This window comes from Haliotis rufescens, unplaced genomic scaffold (assembly GCF_023055435.1).
Source record: "Haliotis rufescens isolate VD_foot unplaced genomic scaffold, xgHalRufe1.0.p SCAF_9, whole genome shotgun sequence".
In the NCBI taxonomy this organism is placed as follows: domain Eukaryota; kingdom Metazoa; phylum Mollusca; class Gastropoda; order Lepetellida; family Haliotidae; genus Haliotis; species Haliotis rufescens.
The window spans coordinates 21,870,790-21,892,917 of NW_025964383.1; the positions used below are offsets into that span (position 1 = coordinate 21,870,790).

At 40.7% G+C, this 22,128-nt stretch overlaps 1 protein-coding gene across 1 annotated transcript in view; it reads right to left on the reverse strand.

Annotated features, from left to right (window-relative positions):
• The window catches only part of LOC124120619 (collagen alpha-2(IV) chain-like), an 83,445-nt gene that overhangs the window by 9,645 nt on the left and 51,672 nt on the right, over positions 1-22,128 (reverse strand). Inside the window, exons 7-35 of the mRNA XM_048390704.1 lie at positions 21,876-21,998; positions 21,195-21,230; positions 20,677-20,739; positions 19,620-19,811; positions 18,641-18,694; positions 17,930-17,992; positions 17,556-17,600; positions 16,818-16,937; positions 16,188-16,392; positions 15,430-15,729; positions 14,915-15,093; positions 14,085-14,169; positions 12,867-12,982; positions 12,533-12,710; positions 12,120-12,236; positions 11,923-12,012; positions 11,467-11,574; positions 10,697-10,810; positions 9,698-9,859; positions 9,017-9,187; positions 8,475-8,618; positions 8,055-8,189; positions 7,616-7,791; positions 7,054-7,117; positions 5,790-5,969; positions 5,099-5,206; positions 2,614-2,685; positions 1,842-1,964; positions 636-740 (exon numbers count right to left, since the gene is read on the reverse strand). Of these exons, the coding sequence (XP_048246661.1) occupies positions 636-740; positions 1,842-1,964; positions 2,614-2,685; positions 5,099-5,206; positions 5,790-5,969; positions 7,054-7,117; positions 7,616-7,791; positions 8,055-8,189; positions 8,475-8,618; positions 9,017-9,187; positions 9,698-9,859; positions 10,697-10,810; positions 11,467-11,574; positions 11,923-12,012; positions 12,120-12,236; positions 12,533-12,710; positions 12,867-12,982; positions 14,085-14,169; positions 14,915-15,093; positions 15,430-15,729; positions 16,188-16,392; positions 16,818-16,937; positions 17,556-17,600; positions 17,930-17,992; positions 18,641-18,694; positions 19,620-19,811; positions 20,677-20,739; positions 21,195-21,230; positions 21,876-21,998 (3,628 nt within the window). The remainder of the gene's footprint in view (positions 1-635; positions 741-1,841; positions 1,965-2,613; positions 2,686-5,098; positions 5,207-5,789; positions 5,970-7,053; positions 7,118-7,615; positions 7,792-8,054; positions 8,190-8,474; positions 8,619-9,016; positions 9,188-9,697; positions 9,860-10,696; positions 10,811-11,466; positions 11,575-11,922; positions 12,013-12,119; positions 12,237-12,532; positions 12,711-12,866; positions 12,983-14,084; positions 14,170-14,914; positions 15,094-15,429; positions 15,730-16,187; positions 16,393-16,817; positions 16,938-17,555; positions 17,601-17,929; positions 17,993-18,640; positions 18,695-19,619; positions 19,812-20,676; positions 20,740-21,194; positions 21,231-21,875; positions 21,999-22,128) is intronic.

Below are 22,128 nucleotides of genomic sequence, written 5' to 3' on the forward strand. Positions count from 1 at the left end.
AATTTGGTCATTATAGGGAAGTCTGTCCTATAAACAGATAATGAAATGATTTTCCTATTGCTATTTTTCTTAAGGAAAATCACAGCTCAAACAAAATGGAAGCCACAGTTGCAATGAAGGGGTACTATGATAAGGCCAGTTGGCAGTCCACAAAAGCAAAATCAAGTTGTTTGTCTAAAAACTCAAACTTTATCATGTATGTCAATCTAGCAGTTAATGATGAACTTACTGACACCAAGACAATGTGTCAGTTTCACACAGGTCACTAATGACACCAAGACAATGTCTCAGTTTCACACAGGTCACTAATGACACCAAGACAATGTCTCAGTTTCACAAAGGTCATAGTGAGTTTGAGTGAGTGAGCTGGGTTTTAACATCTCTTTTAACAGTTTTCCAGTTATATCACAGCGTGTCAGCTTAATGTGGGAGGAAAGCCTGAAGTGATGAAGGTCTCAGATATTTACCACTTTGGTGAAACCCACGAGCATGGGTATGGTGCTGACAAACCTAGAAAGGTAATTGGGGTAAACCAGGATTCGAACCCAAAATCATAGGTTTCTCTGCACAGCGAATTGTGGCCCCTTAGAAGACCATAGTCCCTCTTTAAACATCATAATTTAATTAACACTGACCAGATCGTCCAGGTAGTCCAGACTCTCCCTTAAGTCCAGGAAGACCGTCGGTGGATTGTCCTGGATCTCCCTTCACACCAGGCAGACCATCCAGTCCAGGCATACCTGCAACATAAGAAGTCGTCAGCTACCTACTGGCTCAACATCACCTCCATTACAGGTACCAAGCTAGGGACATCATCCATTACATGACCGTCATGAAATCATTCAAATATGAAAGGAGGAAATTCTTGATAACAAGACCTGGGTCCATTGGGTTACTTTACCTATCATGTGTATCCTTGGACAAGTCTGAAGAATTGCTGTGTAAAACGTCTGAGCGTTGGGATTATTGCTGAATGCTGCATCAGCAATTTTGCAGCTAATTGCAACATTTGTTTGTTTGTTTGCCGCCCTCAGCAATATTCAAGCTATATGAAAGCAGTCTGTAAATAATCAAGCCTGGACCAGACAATCCAGTGATTGACATCATGACCATCGATCCACGTAATTGGGATACAATGACATGCATCAACCAAGTCAGCGAGTCTGACCATCCGATCCCGTTTGTAGCCTCTTACGACAAGCAAAGTCACCTTTCAGGGCAAGCATGGGTTGCTGAAAACCTATTCTACCCCAGATCTTGTACATACCATTTCTGTATCCAACTAACCTTCATGTATTAAGTGAAACATGATCTATTTCTCCGCCAACCTTCATATATTAGGTGAAAAAAAGGTTATTACGAGAGTGTGTTTTGGGGATGGTAAATATCCTGTATTTGGAATAAATACTAAATAGTCAGCTCGCCTTAACCATCCCCAAAAACACAAGCGTGATCACCTCTTTACCATATAATGTCACTCTCCAATTCTGTACTCAAAAATCTCTTCCTGTCTCTCACAAACATTACCTAAACATTGCAAATCTTCCTTCAGAATATTAGACTATTCTTTTGATAATGATAGCAATTATCCCGATAGTTTTTCAATTGCCAAATGACAAAGTTGACGCCATGTATATTTATAAACAGTGAAAGTAGTCAATAATGAACAATTGACATTTGCATCTCTATCCATGTATGACCCAAACTTATGACGTTTTTATTCGTTGGCTTTATCCTGCCGAGAAACCTACCCATTATATGATAAATACAATCTATCTGTGTACTCCATGCACATTACTGAAACATTCACAAAATATACACACAAAGTAAGATTTTCTCACCTGGATCTCCCTTGAGTCCTGGTCGTCCATCATTGCCAGGTCCTCCCAAACGTCCAGGCTCTCCCTTCAGACCCTGTGTGGAGCGTCCAGGAAGACCAGGAGGGCCGGCCGGGCCATCCAAACCTACAATGTACGTCACAAGTTTGGTTGTTTGTTTGTTGTTTAACGCCGCACTCAGCAATTTTACAACCATATGATGGTGGTCTGTAAATGATCGAGTCTGGACTAGACAATCCAGTGATTGACCTCATGAGCATCGATCCATGCAATTGGGATCCAATGAAATGCATCAACCAGGTCAGTGAGCATGACCACCCGATCCCGTTAGTCGCCTCTTACGACAAGTAAAGTCACCGTTTGGGGCAAGCATGGGTTGCTGAAGACCTATTCTACCCCGCATCTTCACGGGTCGTATGTCCCAAGTATACAAACTGTAACTACTTTCCCTTAAGGAAAATTATTGCCATGAGATTTACAAGAACTTGAAATATACCAGTTATTCCTACTGTTCAAGCCAAAGTAGTCCACATATGTCGACATGAATCAAAATATAACCAGTCAATTTCCAGTATCATGTAGGAATGAAATATTATCAGTACTATCGACTGATAAGCGTGAGGGTTTGTTCCCCAATGTCTGCCTAGGTGATATTTAGTCTATACTCACAAAATGTGATCACAACATTTTATAGTAAACAATTCAAAGTGCAATAATCTATATAACACTGATATAAAGCAGTTAGAAAGTTGGCAGAGGGAAGTGTACAACATACCTCTCTCTCCTGGTTGTCCAGACTGACCGGGAAGTCCGTCCAGACCGGGGAATCCGGACTCACCCTTGTCTCCTGGACACAGAAAGCACAGATTGTAACGTCATCACACTGCTCATAGTAAGAACTTTATATGTGATTGATTATATATCATCCTGATATATTTGTTTGTTGTTTAACGCCGCAATATTACAGCTATATGATGACGGTCTGTAAATAATCTAGTCTGGACCAGACAATCCAGTGATTGATATCATGAGCATCAATCCACACAATTAGTATGGAATGACATGCAACAACCACGTCAGAGAGCCTGACCACCCGATCCCGTTATTCGCCTATTACGACAAGCATAGTCGCCATTTACAGCAAGCATGACCCTGATAAAGCCAGCACCTCTTATATTACGCTATTACATGTAAGTGTTTACAATTCATATTCACATGACTGCCGTGATAGTGCTAGAATATTGTTAAATGTAGCCTTACAGTCCACTCACTCAAATGTATGGCAAACATGGTGACAGTCAGGACTGATGTATTCACTCACTCACTCACTCACTCACTCACATGTATGGCAATAGTTGTGACAGTAAGGACTGAGGCACTCACTCACTCAATCACTTACTCACTCATTCACTCAAATGTATGGTAAAAGTGGTAACAGTAAGGACTCACTCACTCACTCACATGTATGGTAAAAGTGGTAACAGTAAGGACTCACTCACTCACATGTGTGGCAATAGTGGTAACAGTAAGGACTCACTCACTCACATGTATGGCAATAGTGGTGACAGTAAGGACTCACTCACTCACTCACTCACATGTATGGCAATAGTGGTAACAGTAAGGACTCACTCACTCACATGTATGGCAACAGTGGTAACATTCAGGACTCACTCACTCACATGTATGGCAATAGTGGTGACAGTAAGGAGTCACTCACTCATTCACATGTATGGCAATAGTGGTAACAGTAAGGACTCACTCACTCACATGTATGGCAATAGTAGTGACAGTAAGGACTCACTCACTCACATGTATAGCAATAGTGGTGACAGTAAGGACTCACTCACTCACATGTATGGCAATAGTGGTAACAGTAAGGACTCACTCACTCACTCACATGTATGGCAATAGTGGTAACGGTAAGGACTCCCTCACTCACATGTATGGAAATAGTGGTAACAGTAAGGACTCACTCACTCACACATCTATGGCAATAGTGGTGACAGTAAGGACTCACTCACTCACATGTATGGCAATAGTGGTAACAGTAAGGACTCACTCACTCACACATCTATGGCAATAGTGGTGACAGTAAGGACTCACTCACTCACTCACTCACATGTATGGCAATAGTGGTAACAGTAAGGACTCACTCACATGTATAGCAATAGTGGTGACAGTAAGAACTCACTCACTCACTCACTCACTCACATGTATGGCAATAGTGGTAACAGTAAGGACTCACTCACTCACACATTTTTGGCAATAGTGGTAACAGTAAGGACTCACTCACTCACTCACATGTATGGCAATAGTGGTGACAGTAAGGACTCACTCACTCACTCACTCACATGTATGGCAATAGTGGTAACAGTAAGGACTCACTCACTCACATGTATGGCAATAGTGGTAACAGTAAGGACTCACTCACTCACATGTATGGCAATAGTGGTAACAGTAAGGACTCACTCACTCACTCACATGTATGGCAATAGTGGTAACATTCAGGACTCACTCACTCACATGTATGGCAATAGTTGTGACAGTAAGGACTCACTCACTCACTCACATGTATGGCAATAGTGGTAACAGTAAGGACTCACTCACATGTATGGCAATAGTGGTGACAGTAAGGACTCACTCACTCACTCACTCACTCACTCACTCACATGTATGGCAATAGTGGTAACAGTAAGGACTCTCACTCACATGTATGGCAATAGTGGTAACAGTAAGGACTCACTCACTCACATGTATGGCAATAGTGGTGACAGTAAGGACTCACTCACTCACATGTATGGCAATAGTGGTAACAGTAAGGACTCACTCACTCACATGTATAGCAATAGTGGTGACAGTAAGGACTCACTCACTCACTCACTCACTCACTCACATGTATGGCAATAGTGGTGACAGTAAAGACTCACTCACTCACATGTATGGCAATAGTGGTAACAGTAAGGACTCACTCACTCACATGTATGGCAATAGTGGTAACAGTAAGGACTCACTCATTCACATGTGTGGCAATAGTGGTAACAGTAAGGACTCACTCACTCACATGTATGGCAATAGTGGTGACAGTAAGGACTCACTCACTCACTCACATGTATGGCAATAGTGGTAACAGTAAGGACTCACTCACTCACATGTATGGCAATAGTGGTGACAGTAAGGACTCACTCACTCACTCAAATGGACTGACTACAAAGAGCTTTCCTGTTTGTGACATTATCCATGCTAAAGAAAGATTCACATACCCGGGGCTCCGGGCAGACCAGACAGACCAGGTGATCCTTTAGCTCCAGACAAACCTGGGAGACCAGGCAGACCAGAGTCACCGACATCTCCCTTAAGTCCAGGAAGACCTGAAAAGATATATGAGTTACCATGGTAACTGTCCATACTTCACATGAAGCACAAATGTTTTATGTTGATCTCATGCTACACAACGTGAACCTGAAGGATAAAAACCCGAGTGTAAGTGTTTCCTCTTACTTATAAACCGAAAAAAGAAACGTAAAACAACACTTATCAATATGTTAATGTTTCAAACATACAATGTATTTTACATGAACCTTAGGAACCGGGCATAAAATATCTGTTGCTGGCGTACGGTACCGGTACTTGAAAAAGACATGCTTAAAAGCATAGTGATTTATCAGCACCTCTGTAGCCTAGTGGTACACTCACTGGGCTACAGATATGAAGATTGCATTTTAAATCCGCGGAGATATAAGGACAATTTCATTAGATTGTGTTAAAATGCATTACAATAATTTACTGGGAACCGATATCAGGTGAGATGAGCTGAAATTGGATTTAATGTCGCATTATTGCACTTATAGTCCGATAATCGGTAGGTCCTCCCTGCTCATAGGTCATTGTGTAATTACTTCATGTTACTACAAAGTGACACTGTAATGGTAGTCCACATGCATCTGTGTTTACCTGGCTCTCCATCCCGTCCATTGAATCCCCTCTCTCCCTTAGGACCAGGCAAACCAGGCAGGCCAGGCCGCCCATCAAGACCCCCATCACCCTTGAGGCCAGAAGTTCCTGGCAGGCCAGGCAGACCAGACTCTCCCTTGTTACCAGGAGCTCCAGGCAGGCCGGGAAGACCAGAGTTTCCTACAATCAAAATGTCAGTACATTGTCACAAATCAAGTAATTTGTTTTTTGAGGTATAACGCCAGAATTATGGAATTATAAGAAGACCGGAGATGTGATCAATAGACTTTTAGCCATGTGGGTTTCTCTATCATAAATACCTCGTATTGAGAATTAAAAACATATTACGTGAGTCTTTTGTGAGCATAATACATATTTCATATTCCTAATATATATTTATGATATGGCAACACAAAAGGGTCATAATTTCTGTATCATAAATGGTTTCATTCTGAACATAATAGATGTTTAAGACGTAACTTTACTCCACGAAGTAACTTCAGAAATTATGTATGAATACAACGTTGTATGAATACAATTTTTTAGTGAACCGCCCAACTTATCCTACCGTGACAAATGACTTGCAGCCAAATTTGTTGCCCTATTTCAATGACACATGTTGAAACCCACATCTAAGAATATTAGGAACATAACTTAACAGTTTCTTGAGAATTTAAGATTGCAATGATGTATTGAACGTGAAAGTAGTGGCTGCTGGCAACCTCATCAGCATATGTATTTGTTTTTTGGATTGCTTTATCATATCAATAACATAATCATAAGAATATTTGTAACATTTACAGGTAAATGTTGATAAAACCATTACAGGAATTACAAGTTACTACCTTGTCTTTATACAAATGTGGGCAAAATCTTAACACAAAAAGACTTCTTGTCTTCAAACATAATGTTTACAATTACTGAATTTTACCGTATGAGTATAGTGCACACCCAAGCATAATGCACATTCCAATCTAAGGGATTCAGTATTTTGGAGAATTTTTTTGTGTGAGTATTATGCGCAGAAAAAGATTACACCATACCCATTCAGTGATAATATATTCCAATATCTTGTTATTTTAGTTGCAGCATTTACTATATACATGTATATTTAAATAATAATAACCAGTCATCATCGAGGCTCCCTTCAAAACGTCAAAACTCATTATGGCGTGTGTAATGCGCAGCCCTTTCCACACAGCTGTGGGTTTTTTTCAAACAGTGTGCACTATACTCTAGAAAATATGGTATGTAGATGACGTACCTTTCATTCCAGACAGACCATCTCTTCCAGGCTGGCCAGAGCGACCATCAAGACCAGGCTGTCCCTACACATGACCAAAATACAATCATAACGAGTTAGGAAACACTTATCAGTGGAGATATATGCATCATCTATGAGCCTGTGCTTTTGCAAAATGTAATGACAAATTCCAACCTGAAATTCATCTGGTACATCTTAATGTTATATCTACAGTCATTAATATTGGGACCCATGAAGATCTGGAGTAAAATAGGTCTTCAGCAACCCATGCTTGCTGTAAAAGGTGACTATGCTTGTCATAAGACGTGAAAAATGGGATCGGCCGGTCAAGCTCGCTGCCTTGGTTGATGCATGTCATCGTATCCCTATTACGTGGATTGATGCTCATGATGTCAATCCAGACTCGATTATTTACTGACTGCCGTCATATAGCTGGAATAGTGCTGAGAACGGCATTAAACAACAAACAAACATACATTTATATTCGATTTAGATTGCTGATATACCGATTACCAATATTATAGGAGAAAATACAAGCTTATCATATGGTGGGAATGCATACCCTCTCTCCCTTGAGGCCAGGGAAGCCTACAGGTCCAGGATTTCCCTTTGGTCCTGACAGACCAGGGAGTCCAGGTTCTCCGTCACGGCCAGACACACCGGGCTCACCGTCTCTGCCAGGCAGGCCGATACCAGGCTCGCCGGGGTTTCCCTTTTCTCCAGACAGACCAGGCAGACCTTCAAACAAGTCCGCACAGTTAAACTATGTAGTCTCTCTGTATCAGTTTGGATTGTCTGGATAGAAATTTCCTGGGAACCCTCAAAAATCAAAGTTTTATATTCACATTTAGATAAAAGCAATTGTCTCTCTAATTGGAATTATAACAGTATACAATATAACAGATTGTGTGTTATATCCCACTTGTAATATCTGGGGTTGAATATAGCTTAGCAAGTTGTTTGTATGGATTTTAACAGGATTGTAATTATTGGAAGCCCACCATCCTGTCCACGTTCGCCAGATAATCCAGGTAGACCATCTTCACCCCGGTCACCAGGAAGTCCAGGCAGTGCTGCCTCACCAGCGTCTCCCTTCAGACCAGGCAGACCAGGCAGACCACCGTTGCCCTTAGGTCCTGAAACAAACAGGCACCTACTGTCAAACACAAGCAGCATTAGAACATATTAATCACTCTTTTTTCATAGTCAGCAAGGTGCTACCTCTGAACTTATTATCTTTAACTAAATATGAACATGTCACATACATCAACCCATTGTCAATAAGATTATCTGTTGGCTAAGATCCTACATAACTGAAAACCAGGACGAGGGTCACTTTATAACACCTTCCACTGACACTTCCACAACTAATACCTCAGGAAATCAAGCGTCGAGAATCAGGGTCACCAAATATTACCTACCTCTAATGCCCTCACGACCAATTTCTCCAGGGTAGCCAGCTGCACCAGGTTCTCCCTTGATCCCAGCCAAACCCTGAAGACCAGGAAGTCCCTCACGTCCAGGTTCACCGGGGAAACCCATCAGTCCAGAATCACCCTTCACACCTGCAGCATCAGCAGTGTAGAAATGAGTTGTTAAACAGACACTGACACTGTTCATTATCTGGTATCTGAGATCCAATTACACTGTTTAAATTGTTGTTTGTTGTTTAATGCCGCACTCAGAATTATTCCAGCTATATGATGGTGGCCAGTCAATAATCGAGTCTGGTCCAGATAAACCAGTGATTGACATCATGGGCATCAATCCATGCTGTCAAGGTACAATTACACGGCATCAACCAAACCATTCAGTCTGACCATTCCATCCATTTGGTTCCTTCTCACGACCAGCATAGGTTACTGTGGATCGGTAAAAAGGATTGTTTGGCTGTATATGATAACCACAAATTTCTATTACAGAAAATCCTAAAGGGAAGACAACAAATGTTCCTTCTACTGACCTGGCAGTCCAGGCAAACCATCTTGACCAGGTTGTCCAGGTTGTCCTCTGACGCCATTAAGTCCAGGAAGGCCGGATTGTCCAGCAGGTCCGGGAAGACCACTCTCACCCTTTGGCCCTGAGAGTCCAGGGAGGCCAGGCAAACCAGAGTCACCCTTACTGCCAGGCTCACCTGTGGAGGACAACAAACAACAATTAGTGCTTCACAACAACATACAATATACAATGACAGAGGACAAAGTCCGAGTTCGATATTGCATTTTTCAGGTCCATAAAAACAGGTATTGACGTCATATAGTCTATTAGTTTTTTATCATATAATAAGGAGATGAAAGCAGATTCAATATATCAAACTACGATAGTGTTAGGAGATCCAAAACACAGATATCACCCCAAACAGATAATCCCATTCTAGTTTTAGTCAAGTGAATACTATAAATTATCAGACCTGACTTGGGAGTCGGCAAATGAATATTATGGAAATCTTTGCATTATATAATGAATAGAAATAAATGGAGAAAATATTCAGGGAGAGCAGGTAACAACAGGCAAGTCATAAATGACAATATTATTATACACTTGATCTGAACTGTATCTAATGATGACTCTCAACATCTGAACATCAGAGTATGCATTTCAACTGGAAGGAGGTCTTAGCACTCTTCATGTACATCCTACTCACCAGGAAGTCCAGGCAGACCCTCCGGTCCATCGTTTCCAGGGAAGCCAGATTGTCCATCCCGTCCAGACTCCCCCTTCACTCCAGGAAGACCATCAAGACCAGGCAAACCAGGCTGGCCGGGTTCCCCCTTGAGACCAGGCAAGCCAGGACTACCACGCAAACCTAGCAAACGAAAAGTCTCCGTGAATCTCAGCTTAAACATATTTTATTCTAAGAAAAGGAATGAGTACATCTCACATCTTAGATCGCCTTCTCCCTGTATCCTCAAACAAGAATGCGTTTTTTAAAATTGGATTTGATTAATCTACAATTATTCTCGTACCTGTGATGACAATATGTCACAATAGCAATTGTTGTTTAATGCTGCACTCAGCAATATTCCAGCTATATCACGGCGGTCTATAAATAATCGAGTCTGGACCAGAAAATCATTGATGTCATGAGCATCGATCCACACAATTGGGATGCAATGACATGCATCAACCAGGTCAGCGAGCAACGTAAGTTGCCTCTATGACAAGCATTGTCGCCTTTTACAGGAAGCATGGTTTGTTGAAGACCTATTCTACCCCAGATCTTCACAGGTCACTGACTGAATGAACTCCAGAACAGAATAATTCTTCCATTATATTTTAGAATTCTGATTCCTGCATTCTGATTGTTCTGGAAGAGATATAAAATCTATTCTAGACCTGGGCCAGTAGGGTAGTCTAGTGATTAAAACGTTGGCTTGTCCCGCCAAAGGGTCTCGATTCAACACATGGGTACAATGTGTGAAACCCACTTCTGTTGCCTCATGCCATGATATTGATGGAATATTGCTAAAAGAGGCATAAAATCATATTCACTCACTCACTATTCTAGACCATGATTTGGCTGATGACTACATCAGTGCATCAAGCTGGTGTGATCTGTTTCAAATGAAATTTACATGTATCAAATCTACATTTGGAACCACTTAATTGTGAACACAGGTTTATCTGCCCTTATTTCACGTACCCTCTGGGCCAGCATAGCCAACAATTCCTCCTTCTCCAGGGAGACCACGCAGACCAGGTTCTCCCTTGGGTCCTACCATTGCTTCTCCAGGAAAGCCAGGCTCTCCCTTCAAACCTAGAACAAAGTTACAAAATGGTGAATTATACATTGAAGACAATCTGGAAGAAGAGAGTGATGATGCAGACAAACTCATTTATTATCATGCTGCAGAAGAATTCAATATGTTAGGCTAAAAAAAATAATAGTGTTAATAGACCAATATTATTTTCCTGATTTGCATATTTTCCAGATCAATGCTTCACTCAAAACTACCAACAGGAAAAAGATCCAAATATACATTCAAGATTTCCTTTTGGCACAAGGCTAAAATAAACCCATAATCATAATGTCTGCAGCACGTTTCGTTTATATTTCCATTTTCCAAAAAAAGTTTAAAAATCCTAATACTTAAAAACAATGCGATCCAATATAGCACGCAGTTACTTCCCTTTACATGGGCACTGATTCACTGTGCATCTCGTGTTATGGTCATACAATAGGAGTTTGTATGCTTGTTTATGTAGGGAGACCCTTTACCAGGTTGATGGTACACAAATGATTATTTGGTTACATACTTGTTTGAACAAGCAAAAAAAAACTACCACCCACACCATATTTTCAAAAGTCAATGCCTGAGAACCAATTTCATTTCATTGTATGACAAACTTCTAACTCAGTAAAACACAACTGTTTTTTGCAGGAATATTTGTTCATTCCAAATGAGTATATACCTGAAATGCCTGGCAAACCAGGTAGACCACCATCTCCCTTCAGACCATTTGCTCCAGGCAATCCTGGCAATCCTGGCTCTCCCTTGTCACCACGGGGACCAGGCAGACCTGCAACAGTAGATCAACATGACTCAACACTTGACAAACGAATGGTGAAACAAGAAGTAACAAGCAATGTAAGTTAATTTAGCATCTGTTGTTTTGTAGTTTCAGCATTTTGTAGTTTCTGTTGTTTTGTAGTTTCTGTTGTTTTGTAGTTTCTGTTGTTTTGTAGTGTCACCTTTTTGTTATTTCTGTAGTTTGTGTCAGTTGATTCATTGTTTCTGTAGTTAGTAGTGTCAGTTGATTTGTAATTTCTGTTGTTTGTAGTGTAGTTTTTCACTGTATATGTGTGATATGGTGACACCTTAGATGCAGCATCAACAGAAAGACTGACTTCATCGCCGTTTGCCTCACCTCTTGGACCAGACAATCCAGGCAGACCAGGCAGACCACCTTCTCCCTTAAATCCAGGTAGGCCATCCACACCAGAGTTACCAGGCAAACCTGAAAGACGTTGATTATAAATCATTAATCAACAACAAATAGAAGGCTTCATTCCATTAGCAGTTTAGAGCAATTAAACCATCAGAGGGGTCAAGTTACATTCTCACCTGGATTTCCCTTCTGTCCTGGCAATCCTGGCATGCCAGGAATACCTGACGGACCAGGCAGACCTGGTTGTCCAGCTTCGCCCTTCAATGTGTCCCTGATGTTACTGGGAAGTATTCCTGAAAAATAAAAAGTATAATGTTCAAACTGTGATAACTCAGCCAGATTCTAACAGTCAACTATGAATCATGTTGTGATCCGGAGCACTTCCAAAAATCTTCAGAAACAAATTGTTGAAATCTTTTAACAAAACTATTTCCATCATTTAAAGCTATGAACAAAACCATGGGATATTGCAGTATTGGTCTCTTTGAAAGAACACATGAAGAACATTTGGGTTGAATACTCCCCAGGGAGCTGAAAGTTTTCTATTATTATCATTATTATTATTACTTGTGAACATTTAACAGCTTACCTGGTTCTCCCTTCTGTCCTTCCATACCAGGAAGACCAGGCAGACCAGACACTCCTGGGTCACCACGGTCACCACGGAAGCCAGGCAGGCCAATTCCAGGCTGTCCTCTTGAGCCAGGAATACCAGGCTCTCCCGAGTTGCCAGGGCGACCATCTAAACCAGGAAGACCTTTCATTCCCTGATACAGAAACCAATAAGAACAATGAAATATTCAGTGAATCAGTGATTTCAATTCATGGGCATCAAACTTATTTGTGCCCCGATTAAGAATGTTCATTTTAAAATGAATAGGATGATGAAGTAGGGCTGAAGTATGACTTCCTATTTGACATACCCTCTCTCCCTTGATTCCAGGTAGACCGGAAGCCCCAGGGGGTCCCTGAGGACCAGGCAGACCTCGGCGACCAGACTCACCAGGAAGACCAACATCACCACGCTCACCCTTGAAACCTGTCAAAATATCCAAAGTCTAATGAAAATTTCATACTATCATACAGGTAACAATTCCCTAGCTTTCTGTGACTGTCGGTCATAGTTTTCTTATTTTAATGAGGAACTCAACATAATTAAGTCCAAGCAAGTTTGATTCCTTTACTTCAAAACCCCTTTGTAGACTCAAACATTACAATGTTTATCAATATAGCAGTTTTATACCTACACTGGAAATGGGTAACCAGCAGTCATTACACACAAACATATTGTTAATATTCCTTCTAAACATATATAGCTATCTATCTGATGGCTCTATCAAGATGAGGGGCAGCAGCCTAATGGAAGCACAATATGTGATTTCTGAATATATGTGTATTTTCTTGAATATTGCTTAAGGCAGCAAAACCTATACTCACTCACTATCCAAATGAGTGAGTGAGTTGGTTTTTATGCCGCTTAACAGTATTCCAATTATATCACAGAGTTTCAGCTTACTGTGGGAGGAAAACCAAAGTGATGCAGGTCTCAGACATTTACCACTTGGTGAAACCAAAAAGCATGGGTATGGTGCTGACAAACCTAGAAACATAATCAGGGCAAACCGGAATTCGAACCCACGATAATAGATTTCTGGCGTGCCCAAGGGACGCAACTCTGCACAGTGAATTGTGGTGCCTTAGCTGACTGGGCCACCCATGCCTCCACCATCCAGGTGAACTAAAATAATCACCCTCATTTTGCCAGACTTTCTGTTCATATGAATGACAGCCATCAGTACTATAAGGGTAACGCTATTTTTCAGGGCATTATCATTTGCAGAAGCCTGAGGTCAACAATATCGGTTTTGAAACATTTACTGCAATCAACACGAATGTCATTGACCCACTTTTACAAACATGGAAACATCAGAGAACAAACCGGATGACGTCACAATTGAACGTGACGTCACCTATCCCTATCCAATGACGTCACCTAACAACGAGCATGATAATGGCCCGTCGTCAAGCAATATGAGGGCATTATCAAGTTACAGTGGCCTGCTGATTTTTGATAACAGGTGGGCAGTTTAATGATAATTCTATCCATTTTAGCTATAAAATGGGTTGGTCAAGGTACTTACCCTCAGGGCCAGGGATGACCTCTGCCCTTGCATCATTTCCCTTTATACCTTGAATACCAGGCAGGCCAGGTAGACCATCCTCACCCTAGAATACAGAGACATTGGCCAATGTCATACAATGTACACACACAATAGTCAGTTGATCTGCCATATGCGACAACCAAGATAGGGGAGTAATTATTGCTTAAAGTTGCATCAGCAATTGTGCAGCATTTACCATGCTACAACTTGTCCAGTCATACCTAACTGAAGCTGTTGTACAAAAAAGGAATTATGTGGTTCAAATATCCATGTACAGACACTTATAATGAATCTTGTCATAAGTGTTTAAGGATGGTGATTGTGTTTTGATAACACACCCCACATGCACGACATTCTGAGATGCCACCCCCAAATTGAGGCACTTAGGGTTATCTGGGATCTTTTTCAAAAGAAGTTTGAAACAATTTTAAGTCGCTGACCTGGGTTTCAATGCTGCTTTGAACAGTATTTCACTTACAACATATTGTTTTGTGATAGAGGAAACTGTAAGACCCCGAATCATGATTTAACACCAATAACCTCAAATTGCAAACATGGTGTCTTTACACTGCTGAACGAGAAAACTTTTCTCTGGGCAAGTAACATTTCAAAGTTCACGTACCCGAGTGCACAATAACATATTTATGTCTCTGGAAGACAGTATCCATTGTCCTTTCACAAACCTTTGTGCATATCAGCTACACAGTACTGGTTATTTGAATTTTGTATAGATAACTTGCATTATTCTTGAATTCTCAACATATGCCCAAGCTGATGAAATCTTCTGTAAATTGAGTGCAGATACTAACCCTGAGACCAGGTAGGCCAGACAGACCTGGAGGACCATCCTCTCCAGGCTCTCCTTTGGTTCCAAGTGGTCCTGAATCTCCTGGTATACCAGGTTGACCAGACAGACCATCTAGACCAGACAGACCCTTCTCTCCCTTAAGACCATTCTGACACAGGCTGCAGGAACCACCACGATCACCTGTGGACATAGGAACAATATTGTTTACGCATTACTTAAAAGATAACATAATGAGTTTTCAGATTTGAGTGTGCTATTGAGTACTGATCCCAGGCAGATTGAGTTGCAACCGATGACCTTAGATACTTAGACAAGACATCTATTTAAATGCAGTGAAAAGTCCCGAATATTTCCATGTTCCAAACTTTATTTCAATCAATCGGATCATAGCATACACTCCATTTCATTTTACAATGTGTGTTTAACAGTGTGTTCAAATTGAAGATGGATAAATAACAACATGACTCTTACTAATAACACAGGGAATATAAAATGTGAGTATCTCTACCAACTGACCCTTATCTCCAGGAAGACCAGGAAGACCATCACGACCAGGCAAACCAGAGAAACCTCCCTGACCCTTCTCTCCCTTGGGACCGGAGGGGCCAGGCAAACCCTTGGTAGAATTTCCAGGTGGGCCAGGCAGACCTTTAGCACCTCTCTCTCCCTTGCCACCAGGAATACCATCCAGACCAGGCAAGCCAGATGGTCCCCGGACTCCAGGAATACTTCCTCCAGATTCACCAGGAAAACCAGGCTCTCCCTTCTGTCCAGGCAGGCCAGGAGCACCAGGGCGACCATCCAGACCAGTAATACCTGATGATAAACAGAGGCATCAGTTCCATTGTGGCATTTGGCTAAGTTCTTCAACAAATGTCCAGATGGGCCTTCAGTTGCCATCCTTGACCAACTGTCAAATAGTCACATAGAGGACAAGACATACCAACAGATCATTTGATATTTATCTTTATACGAGCGGCAAGTTGTAAATCAAACAGATGTGTGTGACTTTTTACTGACTTATTGTAGTTAACTTTTGTTTGGCTCCTCTTTTCAAAGAAAAAAATAATCGTTGATAAGAAACTAACATAGTCTTTGTTCAAAGGAGATGTTTCACTCATCTCAGAAGTTTAGTCTTATGTCCAGCGCAAGTCTTGAGATAATTTCTGTGAAAATGGAGAATTTGTCTCTAGATGAACAGCTATTGCTCGACTGTACATGTTAAGTTAATTGGGGTAAGTGTTGTGTTGCTTGAATGAACAGATAAACTATACCTGAAACTCCAGAGTCTCCCCTGTCTCCTTTGGGACCATCAAGACCTTGTGTACCAGGCACGCCAGGGATTCCAGGGCCACCGGAAGGACCATCATTACCACGCAAACCTTGTGGTCCAGGGAGGCCAGGCAGTCCTGGATCACCAGGCAGACCACGTTGACCAGCAGGTCCAACTGGACCCGGTGGACCATCTCCTCCAGGTCCCTACACAGTGTAACATTAGGAGGTGAGTAAGACACTTCTTTCACCTGGGTTATGGTATTGTAAAGCATTCATTCAAGGTACTCAATGTTCACACAACATAAGTGACAGGTTTCATATCTTATATCTTATAAGGCAAAAATAAAAAATCTGTTAATCACACCCTAGCTATTACCATTATAAAAATTAATACTGACAATTATTCTTTTCTAAGAATAAGACAATGAAGTCTTTGTTCATTATCTGTTTAATTACAGTAGTCGTACTCAAGAGTGTGACTGGCACCATGTGCTTTCACTCTGCCGTTTGCAAGTGAGAGTTGTCTCCCCTATTCTGTCTTCGGCTGATACAAATGTTTCAAAACTCAGAAATGATGTTTGATCCATGACTATTTCAAAAGGGTAGTTACTGTGATAGACCATACTTACTCCAGCAGGACCAGGGGGACCTCTCTGACCACGAAGACCATCAATACCACCCAGACCACGATCTCCCTTCATTCCAGGCAGGCCAGGCAGACCAGGAAGACCATCCATACCTCGATCACCCTACACAACAGACAGGATAAATCATGATATAGACATGCCTCTCTCACTCACGCACGCACGCACGCACGCATGCACGCACTCACCCACCCACGCATGCACGCACCCACGCACATATCTTAAAGCATTGAAATAAATGATTCCCTGACTCTGATCGCATTTATTACATCATTAAAAACCACAAGGTTTTATTCAGGATATTATTCCGATTAATTTAACATTAATATTTGTAATCATTTCAATTCTGTTCCATGTTCACCTCCATTTCTTCAATTATGTGTCCCTTTGGCTTTCACTTCTTTTCTTACTTTGAGATTGATTTTCCAAAAACATTTTTATAATTTTGATATAATCCCACCTCCATTACATGTCCGTAAATTAAGAAATTAAAAACAAAAAAATGCTTTCCTGGCATTCATAAACTATGAAACTCTCAAGTGTCTGCTTCTGCGTTATGTCAGCATGTTGATCCACAATATCTCAAGCAGGATCTTATCCATTACACAAAATTATTTAACTCATGCCCAGGATATTGTACAATCGTACTATCGACTCTGTTTTTGGCACAGACTGCTTATGAATATGGAAATGGTTTTGTCGCTTTTACTTAGCTGACGGTACCTTTTGTCCAGGTTGCCCAGGAACACCAGGATAACCTTGTTTACCCTGAAAAACATCAACAATAAACAATGATCGTGAACAGCTAATAAAGCTTTCACAACAAACAATTCATTTACTACATTTATCTGTACTTTCAAGCAGTCCTTATTTGGCATCCGTACACCTAACTGTACCTTACTAGCAATATATACACAAATTATTTTAGCAATGTATTTCTGATGTCTTTTAAAAAGCAAAAAGATTATGAAATAGAATCATAGAACAAAGAAGTCAAAGAACATGACTTGAGCTTTCATTTCTTTGACATAAATGCTATTAATAAGTTTGATTCTCAGTACAATTGTATCGTAGAGATATTAGTATTGTCAACTCACACGAGGACCAGCAATGCCAGGTACACCCTTCTCGCCAAACATTCCTGGTGGACCAGGTAGGCCCTGAAATAAACAGTAAAAACAGGAATAGAAACAGCATCCTTAATACAATAAGGAACACAACTTGTCAAATAGCAGAGTTTATCATTATATTTGTTATTCATGCAATGATGACATACTGTCATGACATTAATGTATTGATTTTTATCATTACTCATAATAAGATCCAGCTATCTGATTCGGTAATCGCCATCTTGTGAAAACACAAATATCTGTCAGCTGATGTTATGATATTAATGTATTGATTTTTATCATTACTCATAATAAGATCCAGCTATCTGATTCGCTAATCGCCATCTTGTGAAAACACAAATATCTGTCAGCTGATGTTATGATATTAATGTATTGATTTTTATCATTACTCATAATAAGATCCAGCTATCTGATTCGGTAATCGCCATCTTGTGAAAACACAAATATCTGTCAGCTGATGTCATGATATTAATGTATTGATTTTTATCCTTACTCATAATAAGATCCAGCTATCTGATTCGCTAATCGCCATCTTGTAAAAACACAAATACCTGTCAACTGATATGTTTGTCACATCATTACTGACCTGGTTCACAACAAAAGTTCACTATATGGAAGAAGACCAAGCATGTTGCTTTGAGGTGATAGTGACATGTGAAGCAGAGTGTGAGGACCTACCTGAAAACCAGAGGGTCCCTTCATGCCAGGCAGACCAGGTTCACCCTTCATGCCCTGAAACAGACAGCATCATACTTACAGCATACCGCTGTGGTGCTCACAGATACTCTGAGTGAGTTTGTTTGTTGTTTAACGTCGCACTCAGCAATATTCCAGCTATATGACGACAGTCTGTAAGTAATCAAGTCTGGACCAGACAATCCAGTGATTGACTTCATGAGCATCGATCAACGCAATTGGGATATGATAACATACATCAACCAAGTCAGCGGGTCTGACCACCCGATTCCGTTAGTCGCTTTTTACGACTAGCATAGTCGCCTTTTACGGCAAGCATGGGTTGCTGAAGATCTATTCTCCCCCAGATCTTCAATATTTACAGGTGTCATGGCTGACCAAACTAGTGATGCAGTGCAATGTCCATGCTACAAAACATGTATGACAGATTAAAATATCAATAGTTAACATTTTGTATTAAGAGACAAATTGGCATAAATTCAGAAAAGATAAAAAATATTATTGCTGTAGTATTGCAACAGTGTTTTTAAGTATTGCAATAGTCAAAATGACCTTGATAGTCACTCTAATAATGATTGAATGGAGTTCTACAACATAGTCAACAATATTTATCAAAGATGCTGATTCCTCAAGTGCTGAACCAGTGGATACGAAGCTTCCAACAAATGTAAATAAACTCACCGCCAAAAGAAACGTGAACCAGAGAAACATATAGAGAAATATGTACATTAAGAAATGTTTCCGACGTGTACCAATTAATGACAAAACCAACACTCAGTCAAGTGTAACCACAGAGTGTTCTTATTCTTATCACGATATGATGCACATGATTTGTGATAATGTCTTATTGTTGATATAAATTCGATGTTTAATAATGCGAGCAAAGACCACTCGCATTTTTCGCCTTTGATTCACGCTCCCCTGAATTTCAAGATTTACAGTATATACCATTACCACCCACCTCATTTCCTAGCATTCCCTTTAGTCCCTTCGGTCCCTGGATTTGGCCTGGGGGGTTGGTGAGAGCTCCTAAACCACCTGGGGGTCCAGGGTTGCCAGGGGGTCCAAGCGAGCCTTTCTGTCCCTTCTCTCCATGTGTGCCCAAACCCATGTTACCTTTCTCGCCAGGTTGTCCTCGTTCTCCAAATGGACCCTGCAAAGTAAATTCTACATTGCTGTAGGTTTGTCATTCCAAATGTGTACCTCACTCTGTGACAAACAGCTGCAGCAGTAACATGAACGGCTCACTCTGTGACAAACAGCTGCAGCAGTAATATGAACGGCTCATTCTGTGACAAACAGCTGCAGCAGTAACATGAACGGCTCACTCTGTGACAAACAGCTCCAGCAGTAACATGAACGGCTCACTCTGTGACAAACAGCTGCAGCAGTAACATGAACGGCTCACTCTGTGACAAACAGCTGCAGCAGTAACATGAACAGCTCACTCTGTGACAAACAGCTGCAGCAGTAACATGAACGGCTCATTCTGCGATAAACAGCTGCAGCAGTAACATGAACGGCTCACTCTGCGACAAACAGCTGCAGCAGTAACATGAACGGCTCACTCTGTGACAAACAGCTGCAGCAGTAACATGAACGGCTCACTCTGTGACAAACAGCTGCAGCAGTAACATGAACGGCTCACTCTGTGACAAACAGCTGCAGCAGTAACATGAACGGCTCACTCTGTGACAAACAGCTGCAGCAGTAATATGAACGGCTCATTCTGTGACAGACAGCTGCAGCAGTAACATGAACGGCTCACTCTGTGACAAACAGCTGCAGCAGTAACATGAACGGCTCACTCTGTGACAAACAGCTGCAGCAGTAACATAAATTGAAAGCAGTGAAATGTTTTAATATGTTTGTAAAATTTGTAAATTGTTCTCGGAGCTTCTAGCTTTGCTTAAGTAATGGTATAGATATTTGAACACATGTCATAAGCTAACCTGTGTTAAATTTCTTATTTGATAAGTTTTAAACATTTTTAACAAGGAAAACACTAATCTACATACAGGCGGTCCTGACAAGCCAGGTTCTCCCTTGGGGCCAATGGGTCCATCTCTTCCGTGACTTCCCTGTAAAAAACAAACACATGTTTACTTGGATATTCACACAGATTTGTCCTATTCTTGTAAACTGTACGGTACGGTTTCTATTTACAAGTGCTGCTAAGTGATGACATTTGATTGTGATGTCATGGAAACTGATCAAAACCTCATTGCTATGCAATTTCATTGTAGCGATAAGACCTGAGGAAGCCAGTATTGGAGGATAAATAACAATAACTGGTTTCAATTATAGTATTAAAAATAATTTACTTGTATTGATAGTGACAGTAAACATGGTAAACAGAGGGGTTTTTTGACATTTTACTTATTTCTGGTCAGCAAAATAAAAAAACTGCTTTTTATCTTAATTTTTTTCATGTTTCAATTTTATGGCGAAGGCAGATTCCAAAGCACAAAGTTCAAACAATGTCTGTGCTTATCTGAAATTAACCTAGACAGTACAGTATATCGTATGTACTCACAGGCAACCCAGGTAGGCCATCTGCTCCAGGCTCTCCCTGTAATATGACAGACAATAATATCAAGAGGCAATTCAAACACTTAAAAGCATTATAGATAATTATGATAACTGAATGCAAGCAAGTTGAGATACAGGTTTACAACTCATGTAATGACCTGAGATTACATTTTTCTTTAAAAAATTAACATATATGGTTACATTTTCCCCTTAAAATCCAACTACACATTCAAAAGTTTGTTAACTTTACACCTAGGCAAACCAGCATTCATGCTGTTTAATATGTATTAATATGCCTTTCAAACAGAGCTCCTGGTTACTTTTGAGCAATTGAGATTTTACTCTAGGGTTTCTATTTTAATTGGGTTATTACATTTTTCATTGGGCAACCAATATTTTTTCACTCATCACTCTATTGGTTTTTTCCCCAAAATTAGTGAACATTTTAAGATTTAAAAAAATGAAATAATGTTTGAGATGTATATAACCGTTCTAAATATTTCGCCTAGACTCGGGAAGTAAATTAGCTCGTAATTGTGTTTCCGAAATTAGCTCTTTTGTATGCATGCTGAAAAAGCTGGGGTTTTGAAAATTTGGGAGGGTAGGTATTTTTATTTATTTTCTGTTTCAAACAAACATAGAATGGGCTCAATTGACTCGTATGGATGAGTTTAGACTACATTACCTTCTGTCCTGGGAGGGTGACTCCGACAGGTGATGGTTCTCCCTTAATACCAGGAAGACCGTCCAGACCAGAGGTACCAGCCTCTCCGGGAAGACCAGGCAGACCAGGAGAGCCAGGATCTCCCTATAACACAGGTGCAAATTTGTCTTTGTAAATACATTGCGACATGTGATAAGTATATTGGTCAGATAATACCAACGCTAAGAAAGAAATAAATTAATCATTAAGTTTTCAGGTTATACTTCATGACGGA